The 23,351-nt window shown below is 34.8% G+C and overlaps 1 protein-coding gene across 3 annotated transcripts; it reads right to left on the reverse strand.

Annotated features, from left to right (window-relative positions):
* Window positions 1–17,876: 17,876 nt before the first annotated feature.
* Window positions 17,877–21,807, reverse strand: LOC112284326 (uncharacterized). Of its 3 annotated transcripts, none has more exons than XR_016504224.1 (8): window positions 20,959–21,595; window positions 20,284–20,325; window positions 19,781–19,896; window positions 19,359–19,464; window positions 19,016–19,069; window positions 18,647–18,802; window positions 18,350–18,456; window positions 17,877–18,089 (listed from the first exon to the last, which is right to left on the reverse strand). XR_016504224.1 is itself a non-coding variant. In XM_090252040.1 (8 exons), the coding sequence occupies exons 2-8, from the start codon at window positions 21,046–21,048 to the stop codon at window positions 18,442–18,444; spliced, it is 579 nt and encodes a 192-aa protein (XP_090108166.1). In that variant the 5' UTR covers window positions 21,049–21,253; window positions 21,435–21,807; the 3' UTR covers window positions 17,877–18,441. The 3 variants fall into 3 exon arrangements, 2 of the variants coding, with proteins under 2 accessions (XP_090108166.1, XP_090108165.1); XM_090252040.1 differs by having other exon boundaries at window positions 17,877–18,456; window positions 20,959–21,253; window positions 21,435–21,807; XM_090252039.1 differs by having other exon boundaries at window positions 17,877–18,456.
* Between the last annotated feature and the right edge of the window lie 1,544 nt (window positions 21,808–23,351).

Genomic DNA, 23,351 nt, shown 5'->3' on the forward strand with positions numbered 1-23,351 from the left:
GGATGTGTCTATGGATTCAATTGATGTTGATGATTTAGAGGCTTGTATAAATGACAAAACTTTTAATGATGAGTTAAATGTTGTAGCCACTGATTTTGCAACAACATATACTATCTTGTATGATAGACATTTTTTTATTAAAAAACCTTCAACTTAGCAAATTAAAAATTTGATATCCATGGCTGAAGCAAATGCATTCTATTTCTTAGAAGAAATAATAATGATAAAATTGCTCGTGAGTTCTATTATAAATATGTATTGTTTGCATCTTCAATACTTTGAAGTTTGATTAGCTATTGAGATGTGTATGCTAATGGTTATCACATCTCAACTGTCAATCTAGATAGGATCGAGGTTTTGGTTGTTGCACATAATCATAAAGTTGTTGAAAAAGCCTTTGCTACAATAAATGATTTGTACCAGATTGTAATCCCACCTCTCATTATATTTAATTTTGTATCATCTATTATAAAGAGTAGTATTTTTTTTTTGCATGAATAATTGAAACATCCAAGATTCACATTATCTCAAAAAATAATTCCATGTATAACTAGGCATCATTTTGAGACTTGTAGATATAGATTCTATAAAATTATATTGTGCATGTGCCCTCAATTTAAAAACTCTCACGATAGCTACCACTAATGCTTGAAAGGATGCATGGTGATATTTATAGTCCTATTAATCTAATATTTAGACTATTTTATTTTATTTTATTTTATTTTATTTTTGTTGATGCATCAGGCAAACAATCACATGCTTTATTGTTATCAACTCAAAACATGATATTTATAAATCTTATATCTATGCTTATTTTTTTTGGATATATTTTTTTAATTATCTTATCAAAATATTGCATATCAACAATACAAAAGAATTTGCATTAAAGTCTTTTGAAGACTATTGTATTACAATATAGATTGAATTAACATATTGTGTTCTATATGAACATACTCAAAATAGACTTATAGAGTCATTTATAAAGCATATACAACTCATTACTTGGCCACTCTTTCTTCAAGAAAATTTACTTTCATTTATGTAGAATCATGTAATTTTGCATGCTGCAACATTAATATGCCTTTGTCCTTCTCATCTTAAAATCATTACACCACACAAATTTATTTTGCGTTGAGTTTCAAATGCATCTTACTTATGGATATTTAGTTGCTGTGCTTGGGTTCCAATACCAAAATCTCAACAATGTACTATTGGAACTCATTGACAAGAGGACATATATATATTGATTTTGATTCATCAAATATTATTTGTATTATTAATCTATCAAGTAGCATATTATTATATGTATATTTTTTAAATTCAACTTTTAAAAAGAATATATTTCTATCTCTTTAAAAAATAATATCTAATCAACAAAGAAATATAGTACTTCTATTTGAAGCACTAAAAATATTTACAGTAAATTTTGATCTTAAAACATCTTTGGGTAAAATTGAAGTTGTAAAGATTTTGTATGTAAAAGGAATCTCAAATGAAACACTTGATGGCTTCAATGATAATTCTCATATTATAAGAATTTCTATTCATAAGTCTTAGAATACACCTACTCAAATTACAATACCATTAATTAATATACCTTAGATTATAACATCAAAAATTAAAAAGACTCATGGATCAAATAAACAACTATATAAGAAAAAGTTACAATATATACTAATTATAATATTATTTTTATAGAAGTTCCTACTAATCCTATAGGACCATTAATTAATGATGATATATCCGTACAACTTATATCATTATGTCATGCAATAGAAAATCTTAAAATTAGGAGAAAAAAAATAAAATTGAATATCAAATTATCTATTTTATGTTATTCTACAAACAATATTTGGAAAAGAAAATCTATTATAATAGATGAATCACTTGCATGTATGATTGCAAAAGCTCTTTTTTTACAAGAAAGAGGATTCTAAATCTCAAACCATTGAGGAAGTAATATATTACTTTAACTGCTTAAAATGGAAAATTACCATCAATGAGGAATATGTCCCTTTATATAAGAAGAAAGTCTTTGATCCAATTATGGACATTCTTACATCTTGCCTTCTAGGATATAATATGGTATTAGTATACAAAGAAGATACTAAAGGTCAAATAACCTGCTATAAAGCTTGTCTTTTTGTCCAAAGATTTATCTAACGGTTTGGCATTAATTATGAATCCACATATTCTTGAATCATGGATTCAATTACATTTTGATATATTATTAGAATGGAAATTCATACCAACCTTGAGATGTATCTCATGGATGTAGTAACTGTATATCTGTATAGTTCTCTTGATGCAAATATTTATATGAAAGTTTTATCTAATTTTTTTAAAAGAAACTCCAAATATACCTACTTGAGGATAATATTATGGTATTATTTTAAACAAGGACTTATATGGTCTAAAACAATCTAGATGCATGTGGTATCAATATCTGTAAGATTATTTAATTACAAATAAGTTTGTAAGTGATCCATTAATTCCTTGTTTGTTTATCAAATAAGATAAAATTGGTTTTGGGTTCATTGATGTATATGTTGATGTTTTTAAGCTAATCGATACTAGATCTACATACATTGTAGCTACTAACCTACTTATTTAAAAATTTTGAGATAAAAATACTGAAAAAAATAACTTTCTATATTGGTCTTCAAATTATGCTTCTCACTAATAGTAGCATTTTTTTCTACCAACTAATGTATATGAGAAAAATCTTGTAGAGATTCAATATGATTGATGCTTATCTATTGTCAACACCAATGGTTGAACGTTGTTATATTACATGCTATCTTCCTTAAGAATCCACCGGGCGTATGGCTATGGAAGATAAAACAATGTTTTGCTAGTATCCAAGTAGTCTAGTGGGTTTCAACCATTTAAATACAAACTATTTTGGATTTCAATGTAAAAGCTTAATTCCAATACAAAGTGCTTAGAAATACTATTTTTTATAACTTCAAGATATTATAAGCATAAATTCTTTTATTATTTGTTAGTTTTATTTTTATTTTTTTATTAATATTATTCTTTATTTTTTTAATTTTTAATTTTTTAATTTTTAAACTTTAATCCTAGATAGTGAGCTTCGGCAAGCTGCAATTCTCGATCTGACTATCCGATTATTATAAAACTTCTACCACTAGTGTCTTTGCAAGTCTTCTAAATGCTCAAGAAGTTTCAATCCAATCCAACTTATATATTGCAAGAAAACGTCATAAATCCACACTGATGTCCCTCACCTAGAGAGTTGATGACAAAGTTTGAATTGCAATTTCTCCTTCTCTAACTGTTAATTCTCATTCAAACTTTGTATGCAACTCCGCATTTAAGTCCTTGACTTACCATGCCAAAATTCACCTTATTTCAGCTTGTAGATCTCCATATATCATAGAAATCCTAAACAACCCCAATCTGCCAACTTTTGATACATCTTTACACTAACGATCAAATATCCTCTATCCATATCATTAGATTAACACAAGTTTTTGCATGCGCTTGGCATACTCAACCATCTAGACACCTCTAAAATTTCAACTGCAGATGTTTCTCTAATTTCACAAAACAGTCAAGAGTACTAGCCCTAATTTTATTGCAAAAAACCCAAATCACCAATACAAACACTGACTTTGAACAACGATTGCAAAGTCTTGCCAAACCCTATGAAACTCAGTCTTACACCTTTGGAAGGAGCTTAAAGCTCGCTCTCCGACTCCAAATCCCGTATTCTTCTGCCTTGGACCCAGAATTAGAATAGCAGACCGTGCTTCCTTGGAATTCTTGCCTCTAAGAGGATCTTTCCACTGAAAGGACGTTTTCCCAAAATGGCATAGAAAATGTAACAGCTTGAAATAGAACCAAAGCCTTTGTAATCAGGACCTCATTGGGTTGCCCAATTGAATTAGGTCTCATACTAAGTAAGAGACCCGTAACATGACCTAAATCAGATGTCCCCGTTGTCGTATTACGTGTTGTCTTGTTCGGGAATACACTGGGTATCTGGCTCTGGAAGGTATAGTTGTTTTTACAAATAACAAAGAAACCCTAATAGATTTTATCCATGTATGAAGAATATAATTGAAATATCAATTTCCAAGTATTTAAAAACACTCCTCATAGTCATTTTAACCATACAATATTCCAATTGCTTTATTTCTTTTATAATTAAGTTGTTTTTGTTTTTCTTAACAAGCCCTAACCCTAGCCAGTGAGCTTTGACAAGCTGTAACTTTTGATCCAACCGTCCACTTAGTGTGAAATTTTGCACCTAAATACCAGTATAAACCTTCTATATACTCAAAAAATTTCAGCCCAACCCAACTTACAGATTGCAAGAAAACGCCCAAAAACCGCACTGATGACACTCGGCCGCAACCTTGAAATTTGATGTAGAAACTCCAGAAGTGATTTCTCCTTTGTCAACCGATAACTCCAGCTCAAAATTGAATAGCTACTTGATCTCCAAATCTTCTATTACCAAGCCAAAAATTACGTCGATCCAACTAGTAGATCTTCAGATATCACAAAAACCATATCTAATCCTAGACTGCCAACTTCCGATAACCCTTTGTACTAAAACCCAGATATCTCTTGATTACATCGTTAGATTAACACAAATTTTTGTATACACTTAGCACACTCAACTATCCAGATAATATCAAATTTTGACCCATAGATGCTACACAACTTGCACAAACCGATTGAGAATGGAAACCATCAATGTTTTATATAAAATCCGAAATACCAAAATAAACACTGACTTTGAGCAGCGATTGCTCTCCCCTCACAAACCCTAATGAAACCAAACTAGTGACCTTGAAAAGAACTTGAAGCTAGCTCTTCGATCCAAAAACCCGATCTGAAAAAAAACCCCGTATTTTTTCCTAGGCGGCCGTTTTAGTGGCTGGAGGTCGGATTTCGACCTTGTCTCATATCCGGCCGACCCCCGGATATCAATCTAATCTATCCTAGTGGTTTTATAGCCCGATCCTACCCTCAACTTAATCCTAGTATCAACCATGCTAATAAATTATCCTTTTTATCCTTTTTTTTACCATTTTATGGCCTTTCTAAGGCAATAAAAAGGTTACTACAGCCTAGAAGGTTAAATTACTAACTAGTTTTTATCTACTAGCTATTAAGTGAAAAAAATAGGATTAGAGGCTTTTATAAAAGCCTTGTAAAATATATTGAATATTTGTTGAACCATGATAATAGAATATTAATTAAAATATCATTTTTTTGTCATATTTTCACCATATAGTCGTGTCACAACACGACACCGTAATTAGGTCAAATTGGACCTTTGCATCAAGCTCACCCAAATGTTGAATTAATCATTTCTCTTTTTGCCGGCTCTTGGTAAGAATAACTAGGACACATTCCACCCTATTTATTAGAGAATCTTGAGGACCTTGATTTATCTCTTCAATTTTTTTCTTGGCTTTGGATCTGTTGATCTCGATTATTGAAATTGAACAGAGCATTACCTTACTGATAAGTATGCTCCGACTACTTGCAATTCCCACACACTAGTGCATAATCATCACTAGCTCTGGGATTAGGACATTCACTAGCATAATGACCAATCTGTCTGTAATGGAAACAACAAAGTGGTCTTTTTGCACCCCCATTAGGCATATTGGGTGTCTCCACTCGTATATACCTACTAGGCTTATTCCATATAAGGTTAGAAAATGATCATGATTGTCTCGTTGGTACGGAGGATACTTGGTTTGATGACGCCGGTGGAGCATATTGCTGATATTACATACGGTGGTATAGCTTGGAATGAGGTGACATTAATTGGCCCTTGAATATTGGCACTGGAATTGGCCACTGTTTCTAACATCCAAGATGACTAAATATTAATAAAATCTTTTTTATTTATATTTTCACTATATAGTCGTGTTATAACACGATAACGAGGTCATGATGGTGATGATCTATACAATCCGTAAAAAGAAGAAGAGGAAATATTGGAAGATCAATATCCATACCTTACAGCGATTGGATGACTTTTATATTTAGCTACATCTATAAGACTAGATATTCTATATACGATTAGTATTCTTGCAAGATATAGTGTACATTCAGTACTACAATATTGGATTGATATCAAACATGTATTATGTTATTTAAAAGACACTTGAGACTTGAGATTATATTTTATACAATCTATAAATCTAAAATTAGTTGGATATTATGATAGAAGATATAAATTTGATATTGCAATAGCTAAATCTCATACAAGCTATGTATTCTTAAGATGTGGAGTTGCAATATTATAGAAATTAGTGAAACAAACTATAATTACAACCTTATTTAACCATGTAGAAATTATTGTGTCACATGAAGTATCTCGGGAATGTATTTGGTTGCAATTAATTAATAAACTCATTTAGACAATCTATGGACTTTCATATGATGATTTTCTAACTATCTTATATGGAAACAATAGTGCTTGTGTTGCACAGATGCAAGTTGATTTCATTAAATGCAACCAAATAAAAACATATTCATCCAAAGTATTTTAGTTATATCCATGATTTGGTTATTGATCAAGCACTTAAGATCAAGAAAATTGAATTTGCTAATAATCTTATTAATCTCCTCACCAAAGCTCTCCCTTTATGTAACCATCACTAACTTATTTATAGCATTGGTATATGAAAACTTGTTTTTCTTAAACAAAAAAGTTAATGAATTTTTTAAATAATTAAAAAAATAATTTTGTATTCTTTTTCTTTCATCTATGATTTTTCCATTGAATAAAATAAGATTTTTCCATATAAGATTTTAATGATGCAACAATTGTTGATCTTGCAAGATTACAAAAAAGTTTAGATAATAATTTTATAGAAATTTTATGTTATATAAATATTATGACAAGCAAGGAAGAGTGTTGAAAGTATTAAATGTAGCCGTCATTCTCTATAATATTTATTATAGTTTACAATAAATACTATAGCTACAATTTTTTAAATATATTGGAAAGAAATTGTTTATCTTCTTCTCTTCTCTTTGTATACATGTGTCAAGGACAAAGACTCGATGAGGAAAAATATACACCAAAAGGCTATCTCGATATAATAAGTCAAAATATAAACAAGTAGGTATATTAAAAGGAAACTGGAATGGCTATTGCCACAAGACAAGAAACTAAAGACTCTTGAACCTGGACTAGAAGCAAGAAAGGAGTTGACAAGAGTGAAGAAGCCTTCACTCTTGTCTCTATATATACTGTCTAACAAGGGGCTACGTGGCAACGTTCTATAGGACCTCCAATATGTGTTGACTTTGTAGGACACATGCCTTGACTTACAAGGCAAGTTTTTCTACGTGTGGGCCACATAGTTAGCTTGATCTTCAAGCTAACAACATGTGTGGCACATGGCCAACTTGTTGACCACGTTTCTAATCCAAAAAGTCAATTAAAGACACCTATGAAGTCAAAGCAGCGTCTAGGAAGTTTCTAAGAAGCTTCTATATTAAATATTATATAATTAACTTACTTTTATCTACTTTTACTTACTTCTACCTATTTCTATATGTAATTATTAGCTTACATGATTATGGCCGTGACATTACCCCCCCTTCTAGAGACGAGTTCCACGAGGAGCGGTCATCAAATGTTGAGGAAATCTATGATGCGACGAATTGTATTCGCCACATACTCTGATCTCTGTTCTCTTCGAAGATGATTGATAGGGCCTCTCAACCATCGGTAGTGTCCCATACCAAGGCGGGAAGACCACCGAGTTATTTGATCATTATTGAGGCCTTCATAACTTCCTTCGAATAGAATATTCGGAACACCATCAGGAGTTGTTCCTACCTCTAGCAAAATCACCAAACATCGGGAGTCCCTTCCCAAATCGTGATACCAAACGCGTTGTATCTCACCATCTGTTCGAGGAAGAACATGTCGTTCTTGAAGATCTTCATCTCGATTGCGTCGTCTTGAAGGTTGTGACAATCGTAATGTCTCGTCCGACAGGTCAGCAAATAAAGGTTCTTGAGTTGAATCTGCTGGTTGTTGGCTCTCCATCTAATTAGCGTCACAAATGCAAAGAAGTTACAAACAAGGATAGGAAATTGAATGTTATCTTGCCTCAATCTTGTCTCTTTTATAAGAGAGATTTTCATCTTGGTTTTGATGGATGTCGTTGATGAAAAGCTTTGACTTTAGTTGATGCATTTGCTAGATTCCTGGATGGCTCCCATGTGCGTTCACTAATATCATATCCGCGCCAATGAACAAGATATTCCAGCTTATTTCGGCGCCGCCTTGAGTCTAATATCTCTTCCACCTCAAATTCTTCATTATTATCTACTTCTATAGGAGGCGGTGGCATTTGTCTTCTTCCTTGTATATCCACTGTCTTATATGGTTCAAGAAGAGATACGTGGAATACAGGATGGATCTTCATTGACTCTGGTAGATGTAACCGATATGCAACTGGGTTGATCTGTTCAGAAACAGAAAAGGGGCCAAGCCTACGATAGTCCAACTTGTCACAAGGTCGAGTAGTCTTGATATTGCGACGAAGTAGCCATACCTTATCACCGACGTTGATCTGTGGTTGCTCCTTACGATATAGATCCGCGTTTATCTTTTGTCGTTCTTGAGCTTCCTTCAATTGTGTCTTCATTATTGCATGTAACTCTGACAACCGATTTGCCATATCTTCTGCTGCAGGATTATCAACTTTTGAAAAATCAAAAGTATCAAGTCGTGGATGATAGCCATAATTGGCAAAGAAAGGTGTTTGTTGCGTGGAAGAATGTACCGTATTATTATAAGCAAACTCTGCCAATGGCAGAAGGGTTGTCCAATCATCTTGTTGGTAGTTGATAGTACACCTTAAATATTGCTCCAAGACTTGGTTTACGCGCTCTGTTTGTCCATCAGTTTGAGGATGAAAAGCCGAAGATAGTTTTATGTCCACTTTTAAAATCTTGAAAAGGGTCCTCCAGAATCTTGACACAAATTGAGTTCCCCTATCCGATATGATATCTTTAGGTAATCCATGATAGCGATAGATATTATCAATGAAAAGCTTAGCTGTTTCTTCACCTGTGATAGATTTTGTACATGGCACAAAATGTGCCATCTTGGTGAAACGATCTACTATCACAAATATAGAATCATAAGAGCTTGAGCTTGGAAGATCTGTGATGAAATCCATAGAAACAGAAGACCATGGTTGTTCTGGTATAGGTAATGGCTGAAGAAGTCCGTAAGGTCGATGACGAGGAATTTTTGATCTTGAACAAATATCACATGATTGTACAAAGTCTTTGACTGACTTCCACATTTGTGGCCACCAAAAATCTCTTGATATGAGTTCCAAAGTCTTATTATATCCAAAGTGCCCTGCTGTTGGAAAGTCATGACGTGCTTGAAGAACACGTAAACGTGCTTCTCCTTTTGGAACATATAGGCGTCCTTCAAAATATAATAGATTATTCTTGAACTCAAACTTAGAAGGATCATGAGACTTGGAAGAATTATTCTCGATATCATAAACAAGAGGGTCTGAGGACATACTGGACTGGATTTGCTTGAGAAAAGTTGAATCAACAGTCAATGTTGATTTCATTGCTCGGAGATGAAATTGCTCCGGTTTCAAGAGGACCGTTCTTTGTTGCTCAAAAGCTGCATCTCCTTCTTTTGGTGCAAAATAAGAACGTCTAGATAGGGCATCAGATAAACCTTGTTGTTTTCCTGGCCGATAAGTGATAATGAACTCGAATCTTGACAAAGACATACTCCAACGAGCTTGACGACGATTCAACACGCGTGCTGACATGAAATACTCGAGGTTCTTATGATCTGTATACACAGTGACTGGACTAGAAGCGCCCTCTAGATAATGACGCCATTCTTGAAAGGAATCCACGATCGCAAGAAGTTCTTTATCGTGGATCTCATAATTGATCTCGGCTGCTGAGAATTTTCTTGAATGAAAAGCTATCGGATGGAGTTTGTCATCTGTTCCCATTTGTGATAAAACTGCACCCAAGGCAAAATCTGATGCATCTGTTTCCATAAAAAATGCCTTGGAAAAGTCAACACGATATAAGACTGGTGCAGAGACAAACGATGTCTTCAAGGCTTCAAATCCTGCTTCCGCTTCTTGATTCCATTGAAATTTATCTTTACTAGTCAAGCGTGTAAGTGGAGCTGCAACTCGTGAGAAATCTTTGATGAAGATCCGATAGTAATTGGCAAATCCCAAGAAACATTGAACATCTCTTACTGTCCTTGGAATCTTCCAATCCACGATTGTTTGGACTTTCTTAGAATCCATCATGAGACCATCATTTGAAATGATGTATCCTAAAAAGTCAACTTGAGTAGTGTGAAATAGACACTTTTCCATCTTGGCGTACAATCCTGCATCTCTAAGTTTTTGTAATACTTGACGAACATGTATTTCATGTTCTTCGACGTTCTTGGAATAGATCAGGATATCGTCTAGATAGCAGACGACAAAATTGTCTAAGAATTCACGAAATACATCATTCATGAGATGTTGAAAAGTAGCTGGTGCATTCGTGAGTCCAAAGGGCATGACATTATATTCGAAATGTCCATACCTGGTTCGAAACGCAGTCTTCCATTCATCTCCTTCTTTGATCCGTACTAGATTATATGCTCCTCTTAGATCTATTTTTGTATAGATCTTAGCTTGATTCAACTGGTCAAGGAGTCCTGATATCAAAGGTAATGGATACCTGTTCTTGATTGTGATCTTGTTGAGTCCTCGATAATCAACACACATTCGTAAAGATCCATCTTTTTTCTTTACGAATAGAATTGGAGCTCCTGCTGGAGATTTTGAATGGCGTATGAAATTCTTCGCTAAATTCTCGTCAATATATGTCTTGAGTTCAGCCATCTCATCTTGCGATAAACTGTAAATTGGTCCAAATGGTGGCTGAGTTCCTTCCTTGAGGTCGATTGAACAATCATATGGACGATGCTCAGGAAGAATATCTGCATTCTTTTTCTCAAAAACGTCTTGATACTCCTGATATTGACTTGGAATGCCACTTGAAGTCTTTACGTTTTCAGAAATAGGTGCAGCATAAATAGCAAAAGTTGATCCTTCTTTTGCTGCGTGTATAAATGCTTTTGCACCTATCAGTACGGGTTTTACTGTACTAGACTTATAATTTTTTACTTGGTTCGTAGAACTATTAATAACGCTTTTGGAAAAGTCAAGTTTACGTGAATTCCAATCTATTTGAGGGTTATATTTTTCTAGCCAGGATAAACCTAAAATAACTGGATTGGACGGGGATTTAATTATGTTAAAAGCTATGTAGCTATCATGACCGTCTATTGTTACTTTTATAGGATGAGTTTCATGAGTGACATCTCCAGAAGACAAGGGACGACCATCTATGACTTCTACATGTACTGGTTTAGGTTTCTGTACAAAAGGTATTTTACGACTTTTAACAAATTGTTCATCTAAAAAACATGCTTAGGCTCCCGAATCTAATAAAGCAGAGGCTTTGTAATTCTTAGGTCCTAAATATAAGTCTATTATAAAACAAGGAGAGGGTTCTGAGGAGAGGATAGGACCTTCATTAGGAATTGTACAAGGTTCCAGCTGCACGGTCCCTATTGTAGCTGGACGGATCCGTTTTCCGACATGTTGTCTTCTTTGACCGTCGTACCCCTCATTTTATAGTTGCGTCGTTTCTTTGGACAATGTTGAGCAGTGTGCTTAGGTTCTCCGCAATATAAACATAATCCTTCTTGACGACGACGAATCTTTTCTTGCTCAGTTAGAGGTTTAAAACGTACCGCATCAATTTGCATGTCTTTCGAATGTACGTTTGGCAAAGATGTTGATGTTGCCATTGAGTAATAACGTTGAGGTTCCCGTGAATGATTCTCAGATCGAAATTCAAAAAGTCGATTATCACATTTTACCGCAAAATCGATTGCTTGACTCAAAGTTTGAGGATCAGGTAAGTTGAGCATCAATTTCTTTACTTCGTATTGCAATCCATAAAGAAATTGACTGATGAGTGCAGCATCATCCCACTTGATGTCAATTACAAGTTGTCGAAATTGTGAAGCATATACTGTTACTGAGCGATTTTCTTGTCGCAGAATTCGGATCTTATTTGTTGCAACACGAGTTGCATCGTGTTCACCATACATAGATCGAAACTCCGCCAAAAAAGCTTCCAAATTGTCCAATATTGGATTTCGTTGTTCAAGAAAAGACGAAAACCACGATAATGCAGAACCAGAAAGTAGAGTGCCAATAAACTTGACTTGTGATCTTGGAGTTGGATAGCTTTGCGGTTGAAGTTCAATTGCCAATTGTACTTGATTGATGAACCCTCGAAACTTTGATCTCGTACCATCAAATTTCTCAGGTAAGGCAATTCTTGGTTCTCTAGTGCTTATAGGATGTTGTACAATTGGAGAAGGAACGTGATTTGTTGTAGATGTTGAAGCAGCTCCGATCATCTCTATATCTCCACTTTCTGCTATTCTTGTTCTTTCCTGTGTTGGTGAATTGAGTTGATGCATCGCAAGCATTAACTCCCTCATTTGCTCTTGCATTTGTGCCATTGCACTCTTCATTTCAACAAGCTCTGCCATAATGACACTAAGAAGAAAAATTTGTTTGATATTGCTCAAGACAAAAGAAAAGAAAGACTTGATAACAAAGAAGATACTAAGAACAATATCAGTTTAGAAGTGGGTAATCCGCAAACTTCTAATACGCTTATGTCTTGTCAAGAGAAAGGGGTAATCCACTCTTACTCAAGAAAAAACAAAGCTCTGATATTGTAAGTGTACTCTTGTCAATCTGTCAAGGACAAAGACTCGATGAGGAAAAATATACACCAAAAGGCTATCTCGATATAATAAGTCAAAATATAAACAAGTAGGTATATTAAAAGGAAACTGGAATGGCTATTGCCACAAGACAAGAAACTAAAGACTCTTGAACCTGGACTAGAAGCAAGAAAGGAGTTGACAAGAGTGAAGAAGCCTTCACTCTTGTCTCTATATATACTATCTAACAAGGGGCTACGTGGCAACATTCTATAGGACCTCCAATATGTGTTGACTTTGTAGGACACATGCCTTGACTTACAAGGCAAGTTTTTCTACGTGTGGGCCACATAGTTAGCTTGATCTTCAAGCTAACAACATGTGTGGCACATGGCCAACTTGTTGACCACGTTTCTAATCCAAAAAGTCAATTAAAGACACCTATGAAGTCAAAGCAGCGTCTAGGAAGTTTCTAGGAAGCTTCTATATTAAATATTATATAATTAACTTACTTTTATCTACTTTTACTTACTTCTACCTATTTCTATATGTAATTATTAGCTTACATGATTATGGCCGTGACAACATGTGACAACCACATCAATATACTCTTGTTTGTGTGAGCGTGCATATTACTTCTAACTACTCTAATGTCTCTCCAAACATTCTCAACACTCTTTTACTGCTTTTGAGATATTGGGTCATAACAGTATCTATCAACTAACCATTAACACAAAATGCTACACAAACCTTCCACATGTAAATATAAAGCAACAACTAAGCCTATTGTACACAAGAAAAAACTCATGGCAGCACTTATGCAAGTGAAACTGCACTCAACTACTGAAAGCAAAACACTGTGCATTACGTCAAAGTGCAACACCTTAACAATTTGTCAAGTGATTGGAAAGAAAAAAAAGCCCAATGATACATAGTCAGGTATTTTTCATCATGTTTTGTACTGTGAAATCACCTACTGAGGGAAATGTTGTTTTTCAATCAATCATCATGTGTGAAAAAGAACTATCAACACATGCACAAACCCTTGAGTATGTGTGTTGTGTACAATGATCACCCAGATTCCCACTTGTTTGCAATGTTGGAAGTATTTGGTTTAAGGTTTAGTCTTCATAGAGTTGTAGATTGTTAGGAGAAGAGATATGTTTTTTTCTGTGTGTAGAGCTTGGTTGTTGTGGGAGGATCTTTTACTGACATCACAAACATGCTCTTGACCCCCAAATGGCTTCTACATGAACTGAAATGCTTCCTGATAAACTAAACTCATATCAGTATTCTCCAACATCAGCCACTCAACACATGCAAACTAATTATACTCTGTGCTTTTTTCATTATCAAGAGCATTAATGGTAGACAATGGTCCAAGGCTTTTAAGATTCAACTTTTTTCTATTCTCCAGCTTCATGCTTCAGGTGTGATTGCAAACTCAAAAGGGGCTGAAATCTTCAGGCCTCTAAATTTCAAGGCCTCCAAATCTCTCTAACTAGTTGCATCAGTTAATTACATTGCAATGATTTTAGGGTTTTGAACCAGTTAATTACATTGCAGTGATTAATGCATTATTAACATTCTCAAGCCTTAGTCATTGTGAAGATTCAAGTGAAGGACCCACCAAGCAATTCAATTCAATTCACAATTCGATTTTGTAGGTGGGATTGAGAATAGGTGCTGAAACCAGAGACTTGGGTGAATACAATGTTGTGATGGAGATCTAATTGACATTATCCTCTTCTTTCATACTACCTTTGAGTATGTCCTTGCCAGCTTTGTATATGAAAGAATATAGAAAGTGAAACATGGTAAGTTTCCTGTCTCTCACATGTGTGTGTGTATATATATATATATATGAATACTTCATTTAGGAACAGAAGTTCTGTTCAGCAGGAGGGAGTTGTTCTGAGAGTTTCAACTTTAAACATAGCTAATTGGATATATTAAAGGCAAAAAGTGTCCAATTTTTTGAAAGTAAACAGAAAATAAAAAAGGATATTGTCCCCGTAGTGGAATCTATGTCATGGAGGCGTTCCACCGAAAATGTCCACAAAAGGGTTACAAAATTGAAAACTGAGGTCGCTTGAAGGAGAAACCCTAAAATGGAACCCTAAACCCTAAATTAAAAACCTGGTTCAAAACCCTAAAATCACGCCATTCAGATTCACGAGATATTGGACCTTCCTGTGCCCACGCTGCATGATTGCCCAGTACAAACCATGACAAGTTGGATGAATGATAAATTATTGGATGATTGTCGTCAACGTCAACGGAGACTGCGAGAAATGGTCCCCTGAAGTGATAAATGACTTTGCCCACATCAGCAAAGAAACTTGGACACGTGGATAAACTCCGTTCGTTCGACCCCTGCAAGCCAACTGGGAGGGGCCATTGGTGCTGACATGGCAAGCCAGAGCAACTTTTTCAGTGCTTTTTCACTTCCTTTTACTGGGCTGACTGACTTTCACCGGAAATAGTTTTTTTGACAATAAAATGTACAAATTGTTTTAGATTCAAAGTCGGCAACTTAATTTATTTTATCAACTTATTTATTTTTTATTAATTTATTTTTTTCGTAAATCTACATTACATTTTTATTATTGTGCCACTAATGGCTTCACAATGCAATAATTTGTATATTATATTAAAATGCAACCTAAATCAACCATTTTATAATATCACTATGTTATTAGTTAACTAAAATCATGCTTTTTATAATAAAATAATATGAATTTTAAATTTTAGGTTTGTATTTTATCTTAGAGAAGAAAGATTCTTCTATGATTTTAGTGTTAATTAGATAATGTTATTTTCTATATTTAAAAAATCAATAAACAACTACAATTCCAAAAATGCTACATTGATTTTTATTTATAAGATACAAATTTTATCTAAATTTGAAATTGAGATTTATTTGGTTTAATATATTAATAAATTTTTGTACATTGCAATTTTAAGTATATTATTAAATCCTCAAAGTCACTTAAAATATCTTACATTTCATACTTTGAAATAAATTTTTTAAAATTAAATCATCTATATAATTTAAAAATAGTAATTAAATATATATTTAAATTTGAGATTTATGTATATTTTTTTATTAATTTTTTATGAAAATATTTTTTTATAATCATTGGGGTGCAAAATTCACTAGTATTATTGACAATATTAGAAGATTGGTTGCTCAAACAAAGAATTGGTATACTTTTAAAAATATTAAAGTTATTTATTACAAATAAGATTTTTCACTTATTCAAGTTTTAATTATATTTCTTATTAAAAGGTAATATATACATATAAAATTATATATATAGGAAAATATTAAGATGATCCACCCATTTACTAAATCAACCCACCTTATTGTAACCATTATTAGAAAAATAGATCATCTCCAAAAACCACCATTACAATTATGGCCTTCATTCCTAGCTCCTTCATTCCTAATCTATGTTTTCCCTTAGTCCCAATCTTCTTCATCCGTTTCCCTCCTCCCATTCCCAGCTCTCATTCGAAGCCCCCCATTTCCCTCTAAATATTCTTAGCTCTCATCTTGACCTCCCTTGTTCTCTCTTGTTCTTTACAATAGGATGGGTTAATTTTAACATTTTATACTATATATATATATATATATATATATTGTATAAGTTAAAATTATAATAAATCGAATTTCAAAAATAATTAAAGAAATTAATTAAAGCCTCAAGTATGTTTATACATCTTAGTTGCTTAATTTGTTAATTATTTAAAAATATTGTGGCAAATTTCTTTGTTGTGAGATTTGCCAACTTTCAATAGTTTACAGAAACTTAGATCTTGAAATAATATTAAACATTTGAATATTTGGTTTTATAGAATGACTAACATTATAGTTTTTATAAATGTACAATTTTGACTAAATGATCAACATCAACTTATGTACTTTGCCAACACATGTAGATCATGGTACCTTCCAAATCTTGAATTCTTTTCTCCTAGTACATTCAAATACATTCATGGTTTCCACAATTTTGAGCTGGCTAAGAGAAATTGCTTCGATTTTATGTTTTACCCCAAGAATCCCTTTTCATGTATATCTGAACATTTCTGTAGAGCAGCATGCATTGCAATTGATGGATAAAATTTACCACAAAAGGCTCGAGTTTAAGAGAATTGGGAAATGAGGACTTACGGTGGGATCAAGCAGAACCAAGCAAAAGAAAGCGAAAAATGAGTATCAATAGTTTTTACCCATACCGACAAATTGCAAAGAAGAGCACAAACATGGGAACAGAGAACACCATTAGCAAAACACGAACACCACGAAGTATCAGGAGTAAATCACCACACACGAATTCACAGCATGATCCACACAACACGACACGAAAGAGTACCACCAAATGACGAGCATGGTGGCAACACATAAAATCAACTCACAAAAAGGAGATCACAGCACACCATGAGACCACGAGCACCAACACGAGAGCAGCACGAGCAACATGCGAAACCAAATCAGACAACAAGATCATAAAAAACCACAAGACCACGAGAACTAGCAAAAGAACAGCACGACCACGACAGTAGTACGAACAAAGCAGAGCGACCCACTGCACAAACAAAACACAAAGCACACCAACGATGCAAACAGGGTGCCACAAACACAACAAAACCACGGCCATAGGAAAACTAGCTGCAAAAACGATCACGACCAAAGAGATAAATATGGTAATGCAACAATGCACCATGGATCTTTTTTATTCATCAATATTATAGAATTTCGACACAACATCGGCAACAAGGTTCAAGCATGAAAGGACAGCAAATGTGAACGAAAAGTTACTGACAGATATCTCCTGTTATAAAAGCATTGGTTGTCCTGTAAAAACGCTAACTCTTAGACCAAATGTGGATTAATATATGAAAGTGAAAAACTTTCATTTCAACACAAAATATGATTTTCATATTTCTTGGCCCACTTCAAATCAGCAAATATAACATTGGACATATTTGAATAAACCAACAAAAGTGACCATAGTTCAATACTTGCAGAAATTACCGAAGCATAGGATGGAAATGCCTAGAGGAATGGAAAATTATTAACCATTCAATCGGGAAATAACTAATTAAATAAAAATGTACACGTCATCAAGTTGCAGGCAGCGTTACACTAGTATGAACCAATTCAACTGTGTCATGGGCGTGTCAGGTGCAGATAAACTATCAAAATTTAGGAATCAAGGTTGCTGAGGGTGTTCATCTGTAATTCCTGTGATCATTCCTGAACATCCGCATACCGATTACACTCAATTAATTAAAAAACAAAAAAAATGGCCTGCCACTAGTGTTCCATTCTCTGCCGTGTTCAGACTTAAAGAACATGTTCAGACGTTCAGTCATCCAGATAAAATCCTCGTAATCTGGCTTCTCGGGCAGAATTTGAGGAATGCAATCGTGAGTTTCTGAACTTCTGTGCTCACTACTCTGGTTGCAAATACAGGGTTTTCTAAAGGTGATAAGAGAAGAAGGAACTTCATGTACCTTCGACGAATGGTTGCCATTGAAATTGAACCACATTGAGTTTTGGCAGTTATTTCTTTTTCAACTTCTTCCAAAGATCCAACCACAATAAATCATGAACGTTGGTGCTGAAAGGAAAAATTATTGAGTTGAATAAGTGTACTTGACAATGAGGTGGCTAAAGATTTTAGACACATAGATAGAAATCTATCAAAAAAACCAATGTATTTAGCATTTTCTTCACTGAGCAACATGTAAGCAGCACAATCAAATCCAGATCAGCGAAAGTAAAACGATTCTCATTCAAATATAACTTACCACATCTGACACAGATGCACGACCTTTAGTGTTAGTCTCTAAATCTCTTTCAAAAGGCCGCAAGTTTTCGGCGTTGACCATCAAGTCCATCGTTACACCCCCCTCTCCTTGAGTGTCATAAACCTCGTCAAGCTTCCGGACATCATACGCTTGGAGCTGCAAGAAAGAATACTTCTTCTGGTCACTCAATGTCAAACTATGTGCAAAAGCAGCATAATCGTTTGTAAATCAGCACAAGATTTGTGTAACAAAAATAAAAGTTGCCGGGTGTTGGGCTTAGGTATCCAAGTTGTGTATGTCTCTAAATTTTCTGACTGAATGAGCAACAACATATCTCTTCCGAGGTTCCAGAGAAAATACATTACTTACAAGAGGGTAAAGTACACCAAGGACGTCGTATGGCGCACGAATTTTCAAATACACCTACGATTCCCGGAGGACGAACGTTGTGAGTTCCAAGAGAACATGGCGGTTCTGTAATTCATACTGAAAATTTACAGCGAAATGAATTTTCTCTTGTAAAAATATAACGCAACAATGACGACGAACGCAAATATGATGCCTCACATTGGCACGCAATTTAACGACCTTAACACCCGTGGCCTCCAAATCCACACGACTATTGAAGAACACAAACAAGTCATGTCATAAGCCTAAAATAATAGATTCCGCCGCATTAGAATTTCTGATGAGCACCAGTTGAAAAATACACCTTAGCCTTGACGATAATAGTTTCTGCTTCCTTAAGGCAATCAGTTGTCACCTTTCCATATGCCCTTACCAACCCTCCAGTTCCTAACTTTGTCCCACCAAAAAACCTACATAAAAGAACAGATGAGAAACACAACAAGTAGTGCTGTATACCTCACCACACAACCAAGAAGTATTCAGCGTGGTCGCACCATTTCAATTATAATGCGATAAAGTCGAAACATGTGCAACAGGAAGATAGGTGAAGTACAACTTGAGGAAGAAGACACCCTTGTTGGATCGCTTCAACTGTTCTTTGCACGGGCAGCATTACCAATTTGCAGAACCATATATTCTGGTTCTCAATTTACCGTAGTTGTAACAAAGGTAGATTAATATACTAATATCTAATCATAAGGTTTAAAAGTAATCAGGTAGACCTACCGAGTAACAACCACCATGACATGATCAATCCCAGAGGAGGTAATTGCAGCGAGCATGGGCCGTCCAGCTGTCCCTCCAGGCTCTCCATCGTCACTGAAGCGTGTACGGTCCCCAATCTGTGCCACAATAAAGTCATCATCTCTGGAGCTCTTTTCAACGAAAACACACCTGGACTAAGCAGCACTGTAAGCAAAGTCCTGAATATCACAGTAGCTGAAGCAATGTTGATGATATAAACCAATTACAAAGTTCCAAAAGATTCAAGTGTCTTTGATTTCCAGCTTTAAGTAAGAAGTAAACGGTTTCCAGAAACTTTTCTTGTAAACTGTAACTAAGATTCCTGATCATGGCTTCTTAAATCAGTTACGAACGCTTGAAAACTTAATCAAACTGCTTGGCACATTAGCTGTAACCTGGTGATTAGAACCTAATTGTCTACAGGGTAAAACAGAAGCTATAATAAAATGTTAAATGAAATTTTAAAAAAGTTTCGTCTTACCGACCTTGAAAGCCCAGCAGTTGTGAGAAGCGCTTGTATCACGCACCTGAACTTACGCATAGTAACAAAGGATAATGTTATCAGTCACAAGAGCAGCAACTCGCCAGGAACACATTCAAAAATAGCGGAAGACCTCAGCAAAAGTAGAGCACAGAAGCAAATGTAAGCCCTGCCACTACTATGTTAAATAAACCTTGCATGACAATGATAAGCATTTTTGTCTTTGCTTTCTTGTTGATTTCATGAACGTCTATTTGGTAGAGTTCAGGCTAGGGTTTCGAAATATTCGAAAAATAGGAGCAAACAAGTTGCAACTAGATTCTTCAAAAACATTGGAAAAAGAAAAAGTGGCAAAGATGCTATTAAAACACTGTGCCACACATTAAGTTGCACTTATTTGATTATTTAGACATTAGAGCTACACATGATGATGAGATAATAGAAACCTAAACAAATTTTACAAGGTTTGGGAGTTGACTAGAAATACTGTACGCTTCTGTCGCAAACGAGATCAAGAGTGCCGTCAGGAGTAGAATTTGTGCATTGGAAACTAAGCCTTAAGTACAGTTACAATAGGCACAAATTGAATTCTGACTAAATTGCAACACTGATGTGCAATGAGAAGAAATAGCGGCGAATGAAAGAAACACAAGAGCCTCGATGCTGGTCTCGTGAGTACCTGGGAGAGAAAGGATAATGCAGCTGCTTCGTCCTCCACTGAGGTCGCAGCCGCGATAAACTTACTTTTCTTCACTTCCAATGTATACATGCATGGCTGTGCTAGGGTTGTGTAGCTGCTGGAGGTAGTAGTCGATGCTGCGGTTGCGTCATCTTGCGCCTGATTTTTCAAAGACGCAATTCCCTTCCCGTGCGATCCGAAAATAAGAAAGGTGATCAATGCATTTGGCGAATGCCACGGCTCAGAATATCTTAAGGTATGGGAGGAAAGAGGACGAATCAATTTCGTCGCATTCCTGCGGTGTTGAGGCAGAGCTTTCGTTACAACACCATGGCGGACTGCTTCGCAAGCTCCAAAGTTTGAAATTGAGTAGAAATGAGAGCAGGAGTAAAAGGTAGAGCCTCCAGGAAAGAGATGCAATCGGAAGAGCTGAGAAAGAGGATATGAGCTCGATAGGACGTGTGCGGGACGCATACCTAAGCCAGGCATGAGCTCTACCTACGATATCGCAAGCCACCTGAAGAATTCTCGATGTAACCGCAACTTCCCAGGCACTGTGTTGCTCTGCTGCGTCTCAACATTTGCCTTCATCGGATTCACAATCCCGAAGTAATGGCCATAACGCACTCTCCCTTTCAGTGAACAATGATGAACGTCGTCCGTCGCTTCTCACACTTCGTTTCCATTCGCTTCATCTTAGAATGAAATTAACATCCAGCAATCTCGCGATGCGCTCCTCCGCCGTGAAAAATTGCAAATGAGCAAGTGAACGTCGTAAGTTGAAATTCTCAGGTCCTAGCAAAGACAATCGTTGAATCATCGCCAAGCTTTTACATCAAGCAACCTTAAACAAGATGCAAAACTTTCACGGTCTTGAATCCTCCGTGATCGTCAATTGGTACTCTTCTCCACCGAGCGTTACTCACTCAGCGTTCCGTAAAATAAATTTGTCATTTAATGCAAATAAAGTGTAGAGTAATCCCTGGATGTGCACTCTATGAAAGCTGTGGTTCCTTGACACTACACATATTTCCTATCTGCTCTCTATTGTGGTCTAGCGATTGCTCTCATCACTCCATCGCCGAACGCTGAAGTTTCACCATAATAACTTGTTCATACAAATGTGATTTCGGTGCAGACGATATCTACTGGAGTACAATGCTGTTCGAAGAAAGTGTGACGTTTCATGCTCTGCGACCCTGAAGCATAAGAACAATGCAGTCAGTTTGTTCTTATGCTGTAGCTTGAGGTAAAATGCTGCTCATTGATACTGTACAGTGACTATGTGTGATAGCAGTGTATTCACAGAGAGCAAGTTCGAGCAAAAGCTTGAGCCATCATCTCCTGAGAGGTGTTTTGATTACTGTGGGCAGCTGTTACAACAAGGCAAGATGCAGGGCTAAGTACGAATGGAAATGTTTAACTACGGAAATGACTTTACACACAAAAGTTAACAGCAAATGATAAATAATTTAGTTATTGGGGACGTCATATGTTTATTAGTTATGTTTATTTGTATTTTTTGATTGTTTGTTTACATGTTCTTAAACTGGAATTTCCATTGGTTTTATGGTATTATATTTTTCAATGTCTTGATTTTTTGTGTTTTAGAACTAAATATCTAAGTTCTTACTATGTGATATGTACTTACTATTTGTAACTAAAATTTATAAATATTTTAATGGTAATTTTTATATTACTAATATTGGATTTGGGGTAGCATATTTTTATTTATTTAATCTAGAAGCATATACAAAGTATACACTTCTTCCTTACAATGCTTGTTATTAATTGGTTTTTGTTGAGATAATTAGTTATCATGGTTAAGATTTACAGAGAATGCCTTTAAAATATATATATATATATATATATATATATGTATAGTTTAAAATTATGCTCACAGTTATTTTGAAATTTTATCTCACATTTTTATTGTGTATGGTGTGATTTTTTAAATTCAATAACAATTATTGTAAGTGTAATTTTTTTAATTCCATTTATAATCATAAAAAAATAGAATATTTTCTAGTTTTTTATATTTTAAATTTGTAAATGCATTGCAATCTTGCACAAACTAGTACAAAATATTCGTGTGCCCATTGAGGTCTTGAATATTGAAGAATATGCATAGAAAATTATTACTAGAAAACATGTTTTAAGCTAATCCATCATTTCAGAAAAATATTATAGAGCTACATCAAACAAAAACTAAATTAATTTTTTATTGTATTTATCTGATTTTTGTGCTTACTAAAAGTCAAATTTCTTACATAAAGACTTCTATATTTCTTAAAAAATTCAATTCATAGTGTCTAACTTTACAACTCTATAATAAAATTTATCATCTCTTTTTATTTATTTATTTATTGTAATTTATGAAATCCTATTATAGA

This window comes from Physcomitrium patens, chromosome 7, assembly GCF_059467195.1.
Source record: "Physcomitrium patens ecotype Gransden chromosome 7, ASM5946719v1, whole genome shotgun sequence".
NCBI classification, from domain to species: Eukaryota; Viridiplantae; Streptophyta; class Bryopsida; order Funariales; family Funariaceae; genus Physcomitrium; species Physcomitrium patens.